This window comes from Dicentrarchus labrax, unplaced genomic scaffold (genome assembly GCF_905237075.1).
Source record: "Dicentrarchus labrax unplaced genomic scaffold, dlabrax2021, whole genome shotgun sequence".
NCBI classification, from domain to species: Eukaryota; Metazoa; Chordata; class Actinopteri; family Moronidae; genus Dicentrarchus; species Dicentrarchus labrax.
In genome coordinates this window covers 11,772,296-11,792,463 of record NW_026136707.1, presented here as the reverse complement: position 1 = coordinate 11,792,463, position 20,168 = coordinate 11,772,296, and the positions used below count along the sequence as shown (strand labels likewise).

The following is a 20,168-nucleotide window of genomic DNA, read 5'->3' as shown; positions in this document are numbered from 1 at the left end:
GAACAGGGCTTTTTTCAGGTCTTTTGTAGATCAATCACACAATAGCACCACAGGAGGTACACTAAGTCCGTGCACTTCTGAGACACAGACGCCACTGTGGTGTCTCAAAATACTCAAACACACTCTTGTTACGAGTGCCAATGTGCCAAATAGGATGTAAACACATAAATAACCAGAGGAGTTGGTGAAGTCTCCCTCCAGGGAGCTGACTTGCATCTCTTTGTCATAGGAAGAACAAACGCCTTAAGTCATAAAAATGTTTTTGGCAGCATAAAGGCAGAAAGAGATTTTCCTGAGATTTAGAGATGAGTTGGATCAACAGCGGCAAGGGTTACCGGTGAGATTATCTTCTGATGTCAGATTTTATTTTAGAAACGTCTTGTTGTTCTGTAGAAGTTTAGTTGACCCTGCACATTCCTGTCATGCCTCGCCCTGTGGTGCTGCTGGCAGCAGCAAACCATCCATCACTACCCACAGTACCAACTACAAAAGACAGGTCTCTTTTACCAGGCTGCAACTCACAGACATAATCCTGATTACTCAGTTTAAGCTTTCAACAAACAGACATGATTAATTTGTCTTAAATCTATCGAGGGTGTGGCAGGTGTGCAGTTTGGTATTTTCCCGCCTTTCTCAAGGTGAAGAAGGTGATGCATGTATGGAGTCCCAAATAATTAATCCAGGTGTGTGTGGACATAGTAATTGTATAAATCTGTGAATGTGTCCACAAATAAGAAGGCAGACCTCATCAGCTTAGTTGCTTTCTACCCTGCATGGTGGTTATCACAGTATCCAATGTCCAGATTAAATTCTGTAACTCATTAAAGATGGTAGAGCAAGTTAACCTTCTCTTTCACTTGCTGCTGTTATCAACACACTAAATGTCAGATTTTGTTTGGATTTTTTCACTAGGTTTTGTGCACGGTGGCATACAGGTTTAGTTGTGTAGAGAATTTGTGAGTTTAATTAGCTGACAGCTGGAAAACTGAAGTCTAAAGTAGAGGCCTGAACTGTTTATCGAGGTTGTTGCGAATGTCTCTATACACGATAATTCAGTCCTCTTCAGCCGAGCTGATTTCTGCTCTGCATGATGCTTATGTTATGACAGAAAACAATCCTGCAGCAAAGAGCTAAGAGGGCAAAACAACAACATTAGCACTGAGCCATGGCCACTGCATGCTCAGTGAATGGCATGTCAACACATTCAGCGGCCTCGCTGCTGAAACAGCTGATGCAAACACAACAGTAAAGGTCACATACAATGTTGTGTCTTTGGGGGGTAATGCAGCATGCAGCTTTAGGGCCTGTAGAGCTACAAGATGGATAGACTCGCACTGCTGCATGACCTACTGTTCAGTAATTTCAAAGCCGTGTGGACAGAAGGCTCGTGCAGTTTAGATGTTAAACTGTCACAAAAAAATGTAATCTGCACATCTGGAGAACAAGGGGATGAACAGCAACTGGAACATCTAAACACAGGATAATACAATTAATTTTTATATTCCATTTAGTGCTCCAGTAAGCAATGCAGCATGCACAATATCAGGACACTGAAGGGTTATTAGTTACACCTGTGCCTTTCCTGCTATTATATGTTAAAATGTCTGCTCAACATGTCAACAGTCTGCCTGTTCACAACCAGTGTTTGAAATATGAAAAAGACAAAACTGTAATCATGCACAGACAATGTGAATTAAGGTCGGGTACTGGACAGTTGATAATACCTGCGATGCTATTAGTGAGCTTCTGTGGTAATGAATAACTTCTGTGTAACCCGAGCTTACACAACAAACCTTCAGTTCCACAGAAGCAAAGCCCTGCTGCCAAATTCTTGTCTTGTTCCTTCGAAATAGTCATGCTCCCTCAAACACGGGAATTCTAGCACAACTATTTATCGAATGTGATTGCATTTCTGCTTATAGATCCTTCAGTTTGATATGTTAGTTTGTAGTTTTTGTCTATCACACAGATTGTTCATACAACTTACATATTCTACATATTACTCCTTTATTTAGAGAAGAGCTGCTAGGGGCTAGTATGAATGTGTCTTTCCCCATGGCTACAGGTAAATTATATAGTATTAAACTTACAATAACAGATTTTTTAGGCCTCTTGGGACAGCTGAAACAAGTTGTGTACACAACACTGACACAACTTCACGTTTGAAGTTGGAACGGTGAACTTCTTAAGTTGCTTATTTACATATCCAGTTGTTACAAGAAACATTATCGTTCATTTGGAGTCGTGTTTCTGACCAACTGATGAATATAAGTCCAATAGTTAACCTCTTTTAGCGGTTTGTAGTCTCTACAAACTCCTGAGGGAAATATGTGTCTCTTTAGCTACTAAATGCTCCACTACATTAAAACAACAGCAAAGTTCCTGCTGTGGCTGAAAATGACACTATGAGAGGCCGAGGCTTCTGGGGACAGTGCACTAAATTAAACAAACCTAGTATAATTTTGATTATTACATGAATAATAAAGTAGAAGTTACTACTATCTGGGTTCAATCTCAGAACCCTTCAGCTATCGTCTGATGATAATTTATATGCAGATATCTGTTAATAGATTACTCTAGGTTAAATATCTGTTGACTTCCTCCAACCTCTTCCTAAGAAATCTACTAATGTGGGAGCAATGTCCACTGTAATCTTACACTTTAGTGTGCAGAAGGCAGAAAGCCAGTAAGCCAGTTATATCAGGCTCCCTCTGTAAAAGGCAAATGTACAAAAACAATGAGGGAATTGTATATCCTGAAATGTGCAAAAAAAAACTATGCAGTAAAAGTAGTTCTGTAATCACTGAAGCACAATAAACAGATGAATTTAACTTAATAGCTTTATTGCTGCTAAATTTATATGTAATAGAAAAAGATATTTTGTGAAGTACAGTCACAGTGTACATTTTCTTCCTGTCACAATTACAGTATATACCAGTAACCTTTATACTCTAACAGATCGTATTTAGTACCATCTTCCAGTTCCACTGAAAAGATACTGAGAGACATTACATCGCAGTAATGTCAATACAATTATAGCGCCAACTGATTGATTTTTGTACACAGTTTCAACAATCAAAAGAATCTACAAATGTTAAATACAAACACTTTACAAAAATCATTCATATAAGACTTACAAGTCAATTACAAAATTATTTTTAACAATTTTAAGGCATTGTGATGAAATGATGAGAATATATTTCAGTGACTTGTTATAAAGGAATGCATAGAAATTGTGCAGCTTTTACAAATAAACATGGACAGTTTAAATCAGACAGGAAGATATTTTGGCAATTATTTTGCTTTAAAAGTGACAAAACACTTTTTTTTAACAGAATGTGATATTCTGACAAAGGAAAGTTATTTTGTGAGCCTTCTCTGTCGTTGAGCAACAACAAAGCTAATCTAAACTTTTACACCAACATGAGGTTTCTATCACATTTATAGTATTTACCATTGGGTCCCTCTCCAAGAGAATTGATTTCAGGTGCTACTAGTGTCATACTTTATAATGAATAATAATAATAATAATAATAATAATAATAATAATAATAATTCAAACTACTGTGTACTGTGTGACTTTAAAGACTGGACGGTGGAATAAAACTCCTGCTCCAAATGATCCTCAAGCACCAAAATGACATATTCCATACTTAAAAAAAACACAAGATAATATATTTTCTTTTACGTAAACAAACTCCAGATTTCATTCAATAAGAATCATTTGCAGAACTACAACCATCAGATTTGGTTCGGAAAAGCAAACTAGCATAAGAATCATAGTGTTTTATGGCTCACTTCAATCACTTAAATGTCAGTGTTTGGTCCGTGTTCTGTAGTAGTTGAATGCTGGGGGTGCAGAGTTTGTGAGTTCAGTCAGTTGACAGCTGTGTGTTGACAGCACAGAACATAACTTATGTCCAGCAGGTAAACTGTCTACACCAAGAAATTAGTATTGTTGATAATTCAGTCAAAAGCCAGACTCTGTACCATAAGTGTGAGACCCAGAGTTTCAACCCTGAAATGGTTTGACATACTAAATATGTACCAAAAAATTCAAGAGGTATTTTCTATTCATGTTTTTTTCTGTGCTTCTAGCTTAATTTCTCTCCTTGCAATCCATTTACCGACTTAGTGAGTTAATAAATGCTGGAGTACCTTGTGTAGTGTATTGCATAAATGCGAAGGAGTCCTTCCAACTGTACCACGGAGTATGTCGGTGTACACTGTAGACTGAGGGAAATTCCATGAAATGCAGAGGATGCTCTATTTCCTTCAATTCACTCTTGTGTGGAAAATCATTCCCCTACTCAATTTTTTGAGTTGGGGAATGATTTGGCCTTTTGGCTTTTCTCCCAGTCTACAAAGTAGCTAACCAGCTAACACTTCCATGATTTTTTTCATAAACAGTGCTACGTTTTCCCACCCTTTCCCTGTCCCAGAAGTGCTGTTTTAACAGGAGCTGGTCTGGAGGTTGCTCTCAGTTAGGATGGAGGTGATGGAGGAGGGGTCAAACAGGCTGTCGTCATCATCGGAGCTGAGGGCTGACGAATCCAAAACTGGGCGCATTGCTGCATGTGTTTTTCTCCTGTGAAATAATCAACATTGTCATCATTAACTGTTGTAACACATTGTAATTTACTGATCAGTTGCTTCATTCACAAATGCTGCCAAGTGATCATAGTGCTCCCTCTGCTGGAAATATAAGGGAACACCATGCACTTCCTTGTTACTGGTGGGAGCATGTCTGGAATTTAATTTCCCCCGTGGTACATGAGTAATGCCTCGTTTTAGTTTAATGAAATACCTTTTCACACATGGGTGATTTGTTGTACACGAATCACATTGTGAAATACTGCACCTCAGGGAGGTGTGTAAATCTCTGCCAGGTGTGTGCAACAGCCAAGGAATCTGTATTCACGGGTAATAACGTCATTTATGTGAAATTTTATTCATTCTGTGACATGAGAAGGAGGAGATGGTGTGTCTCTCTTACTCACACACACTGTGGTAATCTGGCTGGCAGGAAGTGTCTTGCATAATCGTTACCAAAGGCTCACACAGTTGATAACAAATTGGATGAGAAACAAAATTGATGACAAACAAAAGGAAATGCTTACTTGAGTTCAGTTTCAAGTGCTGTGACTCTGGTCTGCAAGGCCTCTTTGAGCTCCATCTGTTCCTCCATGTCTCTCTGAGCCTTTCTCCTCTGTCCATCTATCCTTTCCAGCTCAGTCTCTCCTTCGTCCACCTGCCTTTTTAGAGCTTTCACTCTAAGAGCAAGCTGCAACACAGGATAAGGTTAAAGTGTTGACTGTATATGCATTTGCTATAGATATAGCTCAGAGTAAATTTATATACTGAGGAGTAGGAGGTGAATGTTTATACCTGGTCTCTCTGTTCAGTGTGCGTATGTCTCTCCTCATCCAAAGTCATGTTGAGTTCTTTTAGTTTCCTCTCCAGACGTCGTTGAGATGCCAAAACGGAGTTCTTCTCCCTTTACACATATAAGAAAAGAACAGAGCATAAGACACAATACTTTGCCCATGTAAGCTATTACTAAAATGTCCTTGAGCAAGACATTTGCCACCTCATTGCTCTCATTAAGATGCTCTGTAGCTGGGTGTTAAAGTCTGGTTATACTGGACTCTCAGGTATGAGTATGTATAACTCAATCAATGTGAATTTTATTGATCTGGTTTGATAAGAAGGAACCCTAAATAAATTCAAGAAGAAAAGCCAAACCAAACAAAATACCCCCCTTAATAAACTGTCTTTCATAGTTTAAATTAACAGATGAATTTGAGATATTAAATTGTAAATCAAACAAATCAGTGAGAAAAATGTGGTCCAGAATGAAGATATCCTGGACTGCAGCAGGTTCTCTATCTGTTGCACTGTACCTTTCCTCACTTCGTAGGCGTTCTTCCAGATCCTGGATCTTATTCTCCAGCTGGGACACTCCGGCTGAGGAGCGAGACTGGCCCTCCATGTCAGCCACACGACTCCTCAGCTCCTTCAGCTGCAGGGACAGACACAGACAAACAGCAGATCAGACATATACTGAATACACTCGAGTGGAGGGTCAGGGTGGGGATGTTTTGGACTTTCACCTAAATGTTGTATTCTGAGTTTCGGTTAAGATGCAAGAGTCCAAAGAGTGATAAGTGTATTTTGGCAGATTCGAGTTTCAGCTACTGATGATCACAAATGTCAGCAAACACAGATGTGGAGTGTGTGTATGTACATGTCTCTCCATGGCGTTCTTGTCCAGCTCCAGGTCCTGTTTGGTGGATCTCTCCTGCATGAGCTCAGAGCGCAATTGATCGATCTGGTCTCTGCTCCTAGCCACTCGGTCTGTCATCATCTCCACACTGCTTTTCTCCTCCTCCAGCTCCAACTCCACACGCTTCAGCTTATCCTGACAGAGAAGAAATGAGATCAACTTTATCAGATGCCCCAGTGAGAGATATGATGGAGTTTGGACATGTACGCATGTATATACTCTTGATCTGTTGTAATAACAGAGTGTATGCACATTGAGCAAGTCTAAATGCTAATCTGTTTAGTATGTTTGTTAAGAAAACAACCTACTGCTTAATATGAGAAAAACCAAGGAGTTTATTGTTGATTTTAGGAAAAAGGAGGCAAAGACACACAGTCCTGTCTACATTAGTGGAGCGGAGGTGGAGCAGGTGAAGAGAGAACCTGTCATGGTCATCTCACATCACCACCCTGGTAAAGAAAGCTCAGAAACGATTGTATTTCTTAAGGACACTGCAAGCAAAACTCCCAAGCCAAAGTTTTGTTAACTTTTACAGAGAGGCAATAGAAAGCATCCTGACTGGAAACATCACTAACTGGCATTGGATGTGCACGGCCCAGGATAGGACGTGATAAAACCGCCCAGCATCAGTGATATTGTGAGGTGAGGTGCCTACCCACAGCCCAAAGGATACTAAAGGACAGAACATACCATAGCCACTGCCTATTCACCCTGCTACCATCTGGAAACAGGTACTGAAGCTTCCGCTGCTGTACCACCAGACTACAGAGCAGCTTCTTCCCTCAGGCTCTGAGACGGCTTAATTTCTCCTCAGCACTCCATTATGTAAAATTGTTTATTGTTTTTATGACTTAATCAATTTCACTGTATATCATTTTTGTATATATATTTTTAGTTTTTATTAGTAGCATTAAGGGAACGTCAACCTAAATTTCATTCCACAATCAACAATCCAGTGTTGAAAAATGACAAATAAATACCCTCGTATCTGTTTGATTTACAAATAAATATATACAGACTGTTATACAAACAATGTATGCAGAGCAGAGCTATTAACAGCAGAGAGCCCTGTAGTCATGGTTTATACTCCCAAACCTCGAGGGGAGCAGATGCACGTATCTTACCTCCAGGATGCGAATCTCCCGGGTTTTCTCATTAAGACTGTTTTTGCTGGTCTCTATCTCTCCCTCAAGGTGGCGCAGTCTGTTGGTGAGAAGCTCTTTATCCAGCTGGTGGTTGTCTCTTTCCTCACAGGCAACCAGAAGCTCCTTCTTCTGTCGTGACATCTATTTAGATTCATCATAATATTAGAAAAAGTAATGCCAGACTGAATGTTCATCACTGTTTGGTTTTGCATGTTGGAATCAGTCATGAATTTTATGAATATATGAATATTATGCGTCAGAATTGTTGAGAACATTCAGACCAGACATCATTTTCATAATAAAAACTAAAAACATGCCAAACAAACAAGTATGCGATGAAGCATGCACACAAACACTCAAAACAAAAACACACACTTCTTCTTCCAGTCTCTTCAGATTTATATGGCTTCTTTCCAGTTCACTCTGAGCGTCGTTTCCGTGGCGTTGCGCCTCGTGCATTTCCTTGCGTGCCCGCTCTCTCTGCTCCTCCACCTGAATCCTGAGAGCCTGCACCTCCTCTCTTGAGGATATGGCCAGAGACTCATACTGACAGAGAAAAGCGAAAGGGAGAGGGGGAAAAACAAAGATGGTGAATTTTTTTTCCTGTACTGAGCAGTTTGATGCTTCAAGCTGCAGAAGCTTTTATTTGTTTGTAAATGTATGAAAAGGATTTTTCTTTGTACCTCTTTATTGATTTTCTCCAGAGCTCTCTCCTGCTGTCGTTTGATCTCATCCAGCTGGTTGAAGGTCTGTTTGAGTGTCTCTTTGTCTTTCTCCGTATCCTCCAGACGCAGGTTTAATTCACGGTGCTCCTGGCTCAGTCTGGAAGCTTTTCGCTTCGCCTCATCTAGCTCAGATCTCAGCCCTCTCACCTCGGTGTGGAGGGCAAGCTCTGCCTCGGAGCTCTCTGTGGCGTTGTTCTGCAGCTGAGCCTGAGGAGGCCACAGAGGATGTCCAATTATGCTTAAATTTGTCTACTATTTTCAGGGTATCTAACACACTGACGGTCTACGCCACAGTGTGGTGTATCAGAGGATGAGACCTACCTCTAACCGTGAGAGTTTCTCTTTGAGACGTGCGTTTGCCTCCTCCTGCTCCTGCTGGCCGTCTTGGAGTGATTTAACGTCTATCTGAGCTTTATTGAGACGTGTTTTACTGGCTTCCAGTTCCTCCTCAGCTAATGAGAGTTTCTCTTTGAGCTGGCTAGCCTCCCTACATGTCTCATCAAGCTTTTGCTCCAGCTCTGTGATGACGGCTGGGTCTGGGAGCTATAGACAGGAAGACAAGAGAATGATATTGATGAAAAGTTCAAGAAAGATGAGGATTAAACATTAAAGAATTTATAACCAGTTAATTTGTGTAAGTTACATTGCTATAATCTCACTGAGATAACTTCTTCAGCGTGCTTTATCTCCTCACTGTAAAATGTAACTAACCCGTTTGTTTTTCTCCTGTGACCGGGCAAAATCGTCTTTGGCCCTCTGCAACTGATCCTTTAGCCTGTCAATCTCATACTTCAGTTCTGCCTCCTGGTTCTGGTGAGATTTCTTTATGGAGATGATTTCCATGACCTTCTTGTCAAACTCCAACCTCTGCTTCTCCACCTCAGACTTTGCCTTCTGTAGATCAGCATTGTATCGCTGAAGTTCCTGAACACAAATATGAACAATTTGATTGTTACATTTCTTTGTTTTTGTTAAACAGATCAGGTTATTTGTCTGTGCAGTAGTGGTCATGTGGGGCTAAGTGTATTTTTTCTGCACCTGGTTGAGAGTCTGAGTGTGGCCGGGGTCCGGTATCTGTTGTTTCATGGTGCTCACTTTCCCCTGAAGCTCTTTTAGTTCTTCCTCAAACTCCTCTTTTTCCAGACGAGTTTGCAGGAGTCTAAAAAGTGTAGATCAAATACAACTGATCAAAACAAATTGTACCATATAAAAATACTGCTGGATTATCTGATCAGCAGCAGTTAGATTGCACAGGTGAATCATGACAAGTGAGCTTAATTTACTTTGATAAGCAAATAAGTCATTATTTAATCTTCAGACAACAGGAAATAAATCAGCATTCCTTGTATCGCATAACAGCCAGACATATTCACAGAAAACAAGTCTAGAACACGTTTTTTGCTAAACACAGACATTTAAGATCATCCACACCACTCCTCTGTATCTTTATAGTCTCTGCTTACATGCAGCTGTTTACTTCCTCACACTATGAGGAAGTGAACAGCCAAATGTAAAATGTCATGCCCAGAAGATCCTGACTTTGACTGGTGTTCAGCACCATTTCTACTCAACCAATACAGTACTAAATATGGCCCATATTCCCATTAGGACCCAGGTACTTGAGGGTTCATGGTACGTATTTAAACTTGGATCATGTAGACACTGTGGACATTTACAGTTCGGACTGCATGTGTGGATGCTCTTGGAACTACAGTCAGACACTTGTTAGCACAGCTAGCCACATCTACAGGTTTGCTTATCTAAAACACAAATGCTGTTCAATTAGTGACTCTCACTGTTTTTCACGGTTGCTGGGTGGCTCTCTGACAGAGAGGGAGAGAAACATTGACCAGGTAAAATAAAAGAGAAGAGATGGACACTCATTAGTAGTAAAGTAGGTGCAAAGAGAAACCATGAGAAGATGGTGACAAAATCCAATTTCCAAGGTCCAGGTAGGTACAGTATGAATACAATACAACATGATGTATTACAATAGACTCACTCTTGTTTAGTTGTTCTAAGTTCATCTCTAGTGGCGTGAAACTGCTCCATCCAGTGGCTGCTTTCATCTCTACAGTCTTCCAGCTGCTGCTGTAGGGAGCGAACCGTTGCATTTACACGCAGCCGCTCTGCCTCGATCCCTGCATGAGACTAAAGCAGGAGGCAAAAGAGTGTAAATGTACAACAGAGGTTATTGTGAATGTGGGTGCTGTAGAAATAACTGTGACAGAGACTGGAGTGGACTTGACTTGAGAATGAGTTAAAGCAAGAAAATAAGCAGGTCTGCAAATACATTTTACAAACCCGACCATGTTAATGTAAGGAGTATACCAGTATTTATAGATAAGAATGAACCATTATCAGGGTTTTCCTGAAAACTGGTGTGAAAATGCCCCCTCTATCTGTGTACTGTGGTTCCCTCCTGAGTAAGATGCTATTTTCATTTTGATACTGAGTGGGTACTACACACAGTACCAATTACAAGGAACATGAAGCAACTTTTATTTCTTGTAAATATTATGAAATGTATTTAACTACATACAGTCTAAAACTGAATCTCTCTGGTTCAGGTTTACCCATGTATCCTGTAATACAGTGTAAAGCATGTAGAGGTGCTTTTTCAGGGTCTTGTCACAGGGTTTTGCTCGTGGGGTCTGTTGTTGAGGCTTTCCCATTTTGTCTTCAACTTAAAAACATTTTCATGTCAAGTGTAAGTGATGACGATCTGGATACTGTGTTTGTGTGCACACCTGAGACACATGCTCCATACTGCTGCGGAGCTTCTCCATGTCAACACTGTACTGCTCCCGGAGCACCTCGATCTCTTTGTCATGTGTGGCCACCTCTTCCTTCAGAGCTCCTTTGAGAGCAGTTAGCTCCCGCTCTCTTTGTCTTAGTGTCTCCTCCAGCTTCTGTTTCAGTTGGCATACCTCCATCAGCTGCACCTGACAAGACATCAGATCCTGCAGGAACAGGGAATAAACATTAAAAACTTGATACTTTGATATCCGCCTACTCTTTGTACAGAATTGCTCAATTCTTAACACAAACCCTATACAGATTTTCATAACAGGAATTTAAGTTAACCTTGCTTTTATCTGCAAAAGCTTTTTAATCAACCAAAGTATGATGCTACATGATATAAATGCTGTCTTGAGAAGCATTTGAGTCTGAGCGTGTTTCAACAGTAGAGTTGACAGTTTCTCCCTGTATATCTGTGTGGGTATGTTTCTCTGATACCGTCTTGCTGCCATTCTCTCTTCTCATTTCATCCTGAAGCTCAGCCAGCTGGTCCTCCATTTCTCTGACCCGTGCCTCTGCGTTCTCCCTATCCATACGAAGCTGAGTCAGCCTGCGAGGAAAAGAGGACACATACACTACTGAATGATTCTTTGCATTCATATGACTAAGGCATAGTTGTTTTTCTTCTGAATAAGTTACAGTTACAAATTGTTTCATAAAATTGTGAGGGGTTTGTGCTTGAAAACAAAGTGGGCTTGTCATGCGCCCCTCTCACTCGTGACCACCAAGACACACAGACAATGGTACCATGCCCTGTCACGCTTCCCTGTGTGTGTGTGTGTGTGTGTGTGTGTGTGTGTGTGTGTGTGTGTGTGTGAGTGCTGTTGTATCCTTACTCTGATTGTGTTTCATTTAATTCTTTCTTCTTCCGGTCCAGCATCTCCTGAAGCTGCAGATTTTCATCCAGACAGGTCTCCAGCTCAGCTTTCAGAGTGGGATCAGAATTGCTAACAGAGTCCTACAGACGAGCAGACATGATAAATAAATGAGAGCAGTGAAACATTAGACATCAAGTAGCTCTGGAGGCACAAACAGTGGGCTTTTAGGAAATGTTAAAGCGGGCTTGCATTTGCCCACCGATCAATATGCATAAGGGATTAAGTTCTTAAGAGCTATTAGAGATCAAGACCTGCCCACCGTCCTTAAGCAACATATAATGAGTCATTATTGAAGTTAGATTATCGTCTGTGCACCTTCGACTGGCCCAGAGGGCTTTAAGGATTAATCTGAGGATTAATCTGAAGCACACTCCAAGGAACCCCCAGTCCTCCTGGTTAGATTAGTTAAAAAGACAGAAAAACTCAGGTCAAACAACAGGAGTTTCCTACTCTCAAGCAACCAACAGCTTTCCTTCACTTGATAGTTGGTGCTCTCATTTCGAGGAAACTTGGATGAGTGTCTATGTGTGGCACTGGATGTGCACTATGTAATTAGAGCTGATTTAAAGTGGCAGGTTACTCTCTGAATGTTAACATGGCAGCCAGTTCTAATCAGGCAAGTGAATTTAGGGTTGTTTGGAGGGTCATCCAAGGCACTGAAATTACAGTAACAACCTAAAACTCTTGCGCAAATGTGTTTTCCCCCTACCTTATGTTGGGCATTGTGAAATGACAGAAAACATTTTTTATATTCTGGGCACACATTGGAATTAACATAACATGCTGTTTAAAAATAAAATTGTGTCTTATCAACTAGACAAAAGTATAGAAACACATTTCAGTGCTGCCAATAAACTCTGAACTATTACAACAGTATAAAATATCTTTCAAATCCCTCACATCTTTTCTGCTTCGCTTACCCTTCTTTCCTCTTGCAGTGCAGTTTGTAGGTCAACCATCTTTCTTTCAAGCGCCCTCTTTTCTCTCATCCACTCTTCCTGAGGTCTTTCTTTGGGCTGTTGAAGAAAAAGGAATATGGGAACATACATGTAAGCACTATGCTCATTAGGGGTGTAAGAAAATATTGTATTGTGATATTGTGTTTTGTGATATCACTGTTATGTGGTATCAATTCTCAAAAACATTGTATTGATTGTTTATGCATATGGTTTCCTAAAATTAGATTTTATTTAAAATTGCAATATAAATAAATAAGTAAAAATAAATTGTATCACAATATAATAAATTGTAACCCCTGTATCGTGATACATATCGTACTGTCAGAGTCTTGCCAATACACAGTCTCAATGTTCATACTTTCTCTTTACCCGAACATATGAACCACAATGCAGAAACAAACCCCTCATGATATTAGATATTTCCAAAAAGGACAAACCTTTAGATTCTGAATCTTCTGAAAGATGACCTTCACTTTGTGCTTTATGATAACATCACTCTCGTTGGTCCTGAGAGAAAGTGAAAATGGCCAAATATATAACAAATGAATGTAATCATGCATTACAAATATATTATGAAAACTAAATAAAAACTCTATGTGCTATGCCAGGATAACATGTAGGTTCCTACCCTTGTCTCAGGATGTTGTATATAGTCTGCATGACCTGCTCCTCCTCGCTGGTCATCTCTGCACTCTGACCCTGGTCCAGCAAAAGGTCAGGAGTCACCTTGAGACATAGATCAGAAAACTACTCTTGCAATGTTGCATGCTACGTGGTGATTGGAGTTCACTAAAATCAGCTGTAATGCCCAGACATAAAACAACACACTTACTTGTGCCTCAGTCAGAATAGCCTGCGGCGTTTCCACAGCAGCATATTTTGGCGGAGTCCACTGATTAGCGGAGTGTCCAGGAGATTTGGTGACAGCGGCCTGGCTGTGTCCTAAGCTGCTGGGCGCTGAGGACGGGGGTGAGGTGTAGGGGTTGGGGGTGAGGAGAGGAGATTGAGCTCTGGGATCTACAGGAGGGAGTCCTCCATGTTGGCCTCCAGAGTTACCACCATCAAACCTGTTTATTAGTCTGTTGACAGGAGTCAGTCTCTTATTAGAGTGAAGCTCATTTGTTTGTTGAGGAGAATCAGGGTAGGACTGACTGCTCCTCACTGACCCGTTGAGTCCTGCTGTGTATGAACCCTCCCACATATTCCTTTCCGTGTCCCCCTCTCTACCACCAACATGCCGAACCTGCTCCCTCTCCCCCCTTACCCCAATTCCTCCATCCAGATTCCCATAACTACCAGACTTCCCATCCCCTGGTGGCCTAGACAGCTGAAAATCCTCATTGCCTGCCCCTCCCTCCCCATCTCTGTCCAGCAGCGAGCCATGGGACTGGGCCCGGCGTAGAGCACCTCCCTGCCCGCTTCCTCCTCCTCCTCCTACATCTGGCCCCTGTATTCCTGGCTCTGCCTTCTCTCTCCTCCGGGGAAGGCTGCTGTAACCAGAGGGGTACTGGGTCCTGAGCTGGACCCCATATGAGTCTCCTTTCTCTCCGTCCTTCAGGACCACATATGGCTGGCCAGCAATACCCTGCACCCTGACAGCCACACCGTATTTGGAGGTTGTCTGAGTCTTGGTCTTGGGCTTGGGCTTGGGCTGGGACCCGGGCTGCCCCCCACCAGTGTCGCAAATGTCATCGATGAAGCGGATCTGGACACCGTAGTCCACTGGGGTCTTCCGACCTGAAGATGGTGTGCTCATGCTGGTAACACAGCAGAGAGCAGTACAGAAGAGAAGAAGGAAGCAAGGATGTGATTAGGTTTTGGCTTATTTCTGCACCCGATCAACATGGTACATAGCTTTGGTCTAGTATTGTTACACTCACAAGAACACTTCAACATGCGGCCACCAACGCTACAAATGATCTGCTCTACCACCTGAGCTACATTCAAAATAACTCTAAGGGATCTGTACCAAGGTTGTTTACATGTTTTAAAAATGACTATAATTCGATATATATTTTAAACTCCCAAATATCAATCAGTATCGGACTAATAAATCCAGTATCGGTCAGGCTATACTCACAATAGCAGGTTCAGGGAAGCAAAGAAAGAAAGAAAAAGACAATTCTACAATAAAATCATCAGCCAGATTAACATACCACAACTCTTCCCTGAAATTAGGAAAATAAAGAATACCTAGAACCTCATTAGAACCCTGTAATGTCCAAACCTTGTTAGACAAACACAGAGACGCAGTTTGCTTTCAACAAATACAAGAACACAGATTTATAGGCAGTAACACAGTTTCTGGCTCTTGACTGCTTGTGTGGACTTTGACCTCAGTGCACTCCATTAGTCATTAACCTGAAACCACACACCCACATATCACTTTCCCCTTGTAAGGATCAGCTAAGCCTTTCCCAACTTTTGGAAGTTTTCCCAGCCAGATACTACACCTATTTCCCTCAACAAAACTTTGACAGCTTGAATACAGACAGGTACCACAGCTACTAATAAGGGCCTTTTCATTTATTTATTTTTTTCCACAGTAATTTCCCAACTTTTAATGTTTTTCTTGACTCCCTAATCCTCCCATTTTCTAAACTCTGATAATGCTTGATGAGTAATCCTGAAACTATGTGTAGTTTCAACACCTGCTGTATGTCAAGGTTTAGTTATACGTCACTGGCAACAATATAAAGTACTGAAATGAACATTACCGGTATAACGTTGACTCACTGATCATGCCTTGTGTTAGGTCACATTGTCAGATCTCATCCCATGTCATTACTCTGATATGGGTCATTCATTCTAACTTCGAACCTTACAACACTCCCTCCTGACCTCTGCACCTTTTACTTCCTCTCCACAGCTTTCCAACGTGAGAGACAGAAAGTGGGCCTCGGGAGGGTGAAGTGAGAGAAAAAAGAGAGGAGAAAAAACACTTAGCTTTTCTTCTCTTATCAGTGGATTGTGTGATAAACTCCAAAGTCAAGCTGTTCCTGTGCGCAACCCTCCCTCCCCCCGCATACACACAAAAGGACTGACTACAAGCGTAACCATCAAATAGTGACCTCTGTTTTACACTGACCCATGCACCCATATATTATTGAACGCCTACACACACATTTTTACATTTCCATACAGATTTTGGACACTGTATGACGCAGCCCAGAACACGCAGAGTCATTCTGAAGAACATAAGATGCAGTCAGCAAAGTGAGCCAGGACAGATAATCTTAAATGTCGCAGCTGTGAAAGTCAATACTTTTTACTTTGGAGCAAGAATAGGTGAAGGAAAATGTCTGGGCTGGCAGTGAGAGCAAAGCAACATGACATGAATGACCTTTTGAGTATATCTGTGCGCTTGTAGTGCGTAAGCATCATCTGCAGACAGTCCTGTACCTCGACGTGCACAGTTGGTCGATTTTTTTCCCCCACCCTTTGGGAACCACAGAGGAAGCACCATGTCACAACACATTTGTGCAGTTGAGCATGAAGTCTGCAGCCCACTGTCTTCATAGCAAGGTCAAGCAAACATGTCATGCACTGACGAACGTAGCGCAGACACGCCATATGATGAACGCAGAAGACAATGTCCGTTGATTTTATGTGAGATACTGATCTGAACCAGGGTGATATGTAAGTATGCCAAACATACAGATATTTAAATTGAGGGTAGAAACAAGACTTGTTCCTCACTAATATCTGTTTACGTGCATCACTTCATCAGTTTAATTTTTCTATGTCACCGAGGAAGAATGCACAATGGGTGAGGGGGAACCCATCCTATTGTCAAGCTGATGTGGGGCGTAAAATGAGGGCAGCAATCCTGAGAATGCCAAAACGATCCCCGTGCTCCTCCATTCCCTCCCTCACACTGCCCATCTGATAACAACAACTTTGTTTCAACCGTGATATTTCTGGCCCCATATCCCCCCTCCCTTTGAGGTTTCTCCCCAAAGCCTCTCTAAAATAAACATCCTTTCCCATACTAGCAGTATGATAGCAAACAAGTTCTTCTGTAATCCGTTTGGTTATACAGTGTCTGTGCCATGATGTTAACCTGTCAGTCACACCTAATGTTATTGCTTTCTTTATTTGAAAGAAACAAGTGATTAAATGGTAATTACTCTCTAATTTGAGCTCAATTGTGATAATTTGTTGCATTTTCATCTTATGTAATAGTAAACGGAGTATTGTTGTCACCCTGGGCTTTAGGTTATTGAGATTTACCATTATATTCTGATATTTTATAGATAAGATCGATAATTCAGAAGATTGTTAGTTAAAGTCTAAGTATTCTTTGAGCAGGCTCTCAAACAAAGGTCTCTTATCCACACTCGCATCATTAATAGGATGTGACTTTTTCAGACTTGCATTCCCAGCTCAAAGTGTAACTGGTGCTTTTGGATTCTGTTGCTAGTCATGTTATCTTGCAGTTATGCTGACGGCCCTTTCTGCCACTGGCCTCAAATTGAATTCTCGCACAGTAAATTGAATTGGAGCTGCTCCCCTGTTAAGATCCGAGATGGAATGGAAAATGTAATTAGGAGATTAGAGCGGGTGTGGAGAGAAATGAAACAACAGCAATGTGTGGATTCACGAAAGTCTCACTGAGTCAGCATGGTTCATGTGATCAGATCATCTCTGGCCTAAAACTGATACAGCTGGGACGAGCAGCAAAGGCTGAAGGTTATTTGAGTCAAAACTTAAACTAAGTGACACCTTGAATGACAACTAAACAAAGAATGCAAATGTCATTCGTGCTGTGTTTAACATGTGCAAATGTATCCTTCCTACATACTGAATTGTATGTACAATATTCATATATACTGTGTTTCAGTTTACAATGTAAATTGTGTTAATTTCTGATTATGAACTATCATTCCCAGCTGGCTATTTTTTCAATCGATTGATTAATAGTCTATAAAAAGGTCATAAAATAAAGAAAATTGTTTATTATAATTTCACAAACTGATATCTTCCATCTGTTACAGATGAGGATGAGATGAGGATGAGATGAGGATGTAAGGTTGAAAGGTTTGTATGTATAACTACTGTTTCCAAGGCCAATAATGAACTTTCATGCTTATATTCAATTTACAATGATATAACAGCGAGGAGATAAGATATAACTTTGCTAATCCTGAGGGAAATTGTTGAGGATCTTTACAGCAAATCCACACATTTGATAATATTTACATTTTATGCTGGATAAACTAATTAAAATAATTAATCAATTACCAATTCAATACATTTTTAGTTTACAGACAAATCAATTAATCACCTAACTGTTTCAGCAAGTATAGAGCCTCCTCTAAAGTCAACACGGGCGTGCTGTAAAACAGTAGTTTGCCCTTATTTTTCCAGATGAATCATTAAGTTTTAAGGGCCATAACCTTGAACAGCGATGGACAAAACAATCGCTCACGCCTTCTGTGTCCTTTAAGGACAGGCAGCCACTCAGTCCTCAGGGGTATTCTCCGTCTCCATTACATTCTTCACTTTAAACCAGGGCCCTCTTCCTCTCTCCAGCGGTCAATCTCTCTCTCAAACTTGCCACTACTCCTCTTTCACACTCAAACAAACAGCCATTTATTCCTCCTTTCAGATCTAAAGAACTTCATTGGCATAACAAAGGGAGGCTTCAGTGTTACCAAATAGTACACAAATGACACCATATTAGGAGCACATAAATACGCCCCTCCCTTCGCCCACATTCCAGACACTTGTTTCTCTCTATCCTTCTCACTTACACAGGCAGAGTGTACCAGAGTGTGAGAGAGATTGATTTATTGGATTTTATGTGAAAACTTCAGTATTTATACCTGTGACATTTGACTTCCCGTTATCACTCTGTGCAGAAGTATTAAGGATTGCTGCCAGGTTAAAAGTTTTAAACTGTGTCAGCGTGGTCAACGGCTTTGCAAGTTCAGTGCTATAATTACTGAACTTCAAAACACACTTCAAAACTATAATCTGCACTTATTTCTCGCTGGCATCATCACAGTTTCATCTGACTCAAGCATTAATCTGGAAGAGTATCTCTGTATTATTCACCTGTTCTTCAACATTTCCTTGAGAGTTTGCAGAAGATAAATATCATTAAATTATAATTATGTTGCATTTAAGGTTTTAAAGCATCAATAAATGTGGTTACATATAGTCTTGGAGTCTTCAAAACTGTCTCAGAGGTCTTGTTTGTTTGTCAGAGCTCAGTTTTTCCAGTGACAAATCCCCCCTGGCAGTACAGTGCAGAGACACAGCTTATGCTCAGAAACCATCCTGTTTGGGAGTGAAACAGCTTTTTAAACGCGAATTTCTTGACTTGCAGAAACACGTAGCCACCCTGAAGGTACTTACACAGTTCATAGACACATTTGCAGACATCTCTCTTATTGTGAAATTCAGAAGTTTTCCTGAAGTAACGTTAGCTGGAGGGGGAGACACTGGGGGAGACACTGGGGGAGACACTGCCTATCCCATCAAACTAACGTTGGCTACCAAGCTAAACAGGCTAATAGAAAAACCTCAGTCATACAATACTCTGAGAAATGATCACACAACCAACGTAACCGAAGAAATAAGCACCCCATAGCATCAAGAAAACCTCCCACAAAGGGCAGAACTGTCTGACAGGTCGTGTCTGTTTAGCTGTCTGGTTAAAAAAACAAAGCGTAAAGTTACCTCTTTCTCCGAAGTTATTCCTCCGCTTCCTCTTTGACACCTTCTTTTATGTCGATGATAATTCAAATATGTTCACAGACGTTCATTAAAAGTCCACACAGGGGGACAAAAAGTGGTTGGACAAACAACGCCTGCGTAAATTAACACAGCTACAAGTTCATTATGTGGCGACAGCAACCTGTTACCTTTGTGAGGGATGAAACCGTCCCGCCCAGCCTCTCCGGAGAGAGCGCTGTGATTGGATGAGCGAGCAGATGTGGGCGGGACTATAAATATGAGCGACGTTTGCTATTGGTTAAATCTGAACGTCGGTCATTCATTGTCCTGGGCCGCTTTATGTGACCTTTTCGCTGAAAAACGGAAGCCCGTATGTTTGCTCCAGGTGAAATAAACAAGACAGCTACCGGTGTGACCCAGATAAAGAAACATTTTTCAGCATCGGTGATGGCCCAAGGTGAATACAGACTAGTGCTGCTATATTTGTTTGTTTTCTCCAACTTAACAGTAGATGGCGCAACTATCTACCAGCTGGTAGTTCAGCATCATCATCCAGGACCCTTGAAGAAAAAAAGCCCCTCAGCTACAAGTGCATGATGTCCAATAAGTGCTACTTTAGATATATTTTATTCAGGTATGTGGGTGTTTTAAGGTGCCATTTAGCTTATTTCTATGAGACGAATTATTAT

The 20,168-nt window shown here is 41.1% G+C and overlaps 1 protein-coding gene across 4 annotated transcripts; it reads right to left on the bottom strand.

Moving 5' to 3' along the window:
- Positions 1-2,822: 2,822 nt before the first annotated feature.
- Positions 2,823-19,675, bottom strand: LOC127366716 (cingulin). Of its 4 annotated transcripts, none has more exons than XM_051405922.1 (21): positions 19,483-19,675; positions 13,628-14,552; positions 13,424-13,521; positions 13,233-13,302; positions 12,757-12,852; positions 11,795-11,916; positions 11,397-11,508; positions 10,907-11,119; positions 10,159-10,307; positions 9,953-9,979; positions 9,195-9,315; positions 8,868-9,080; positions 8,478-8,699; positions 8,115-8,363; positions 7,807-7,977; positions 7,411-7,572; positions 6,248-6,421; positions 5,904-6,022; positions 5,389-5,497; positions 5,121-5,284; positions 2,823-4,588 (listed from the first exon to the last, which is right to left on the bottom strand). In XM_051405922.1, the coding sequence occupies exons 2-21, from the start codon at positions 14,549-14,551 to the stop codon at positions 4,453-4,455; spliced, it is 3,651 nt and encodes a 1,216-aa protein (XP_051261882.1). In that variant the 5' UTR covers position 14,552; positions 19,483-19,675; the 3' UTR covers positions 2,823-4,452. The 4 variants fall into 4 exon arrangements, with proteins under 4 accessions (XP_051261882.1, XP_051261885.1, XP_051261883.1 ...); XM_051405925.1 differs by having other exon boundaries at positions 13,424-13,494; XM_051405923.1 differs by lacking the exon at positions 19,483-19,675 and adding an exon at positions 14,876-15,789.
- Positions 19,676-20,168: the final 493 nt, after the last annotated feature.

What these genes read in the sequence shown, in the direction of transcription:
- LOC127366716 (XM_051405922.1), bottom strand. Translation starts at nt 14,551, where the DNA reads ATGAGCACACCATCTTCAGGTCGGAAGACCCCAGTGGACTACGGTGTC. An exon ending in CTATTCTGACTGAGGCACAA is followed by an intron (nt 13,522 to 13,627) that starts GTAAGTGTGTTG and finishes CTATGTCTCAAG; the next exon opens with GTGACTCCTGACCTTTTGCT. An exon ending in TTAAATGAAACACAATCAGA is followed by an intron (nt 11,509 to 11,794) that starts GTAAGGATACAA and finishes TTTTCCTCGCAG; the next exon opens with GCTGACTCAGCTTCGTATGG.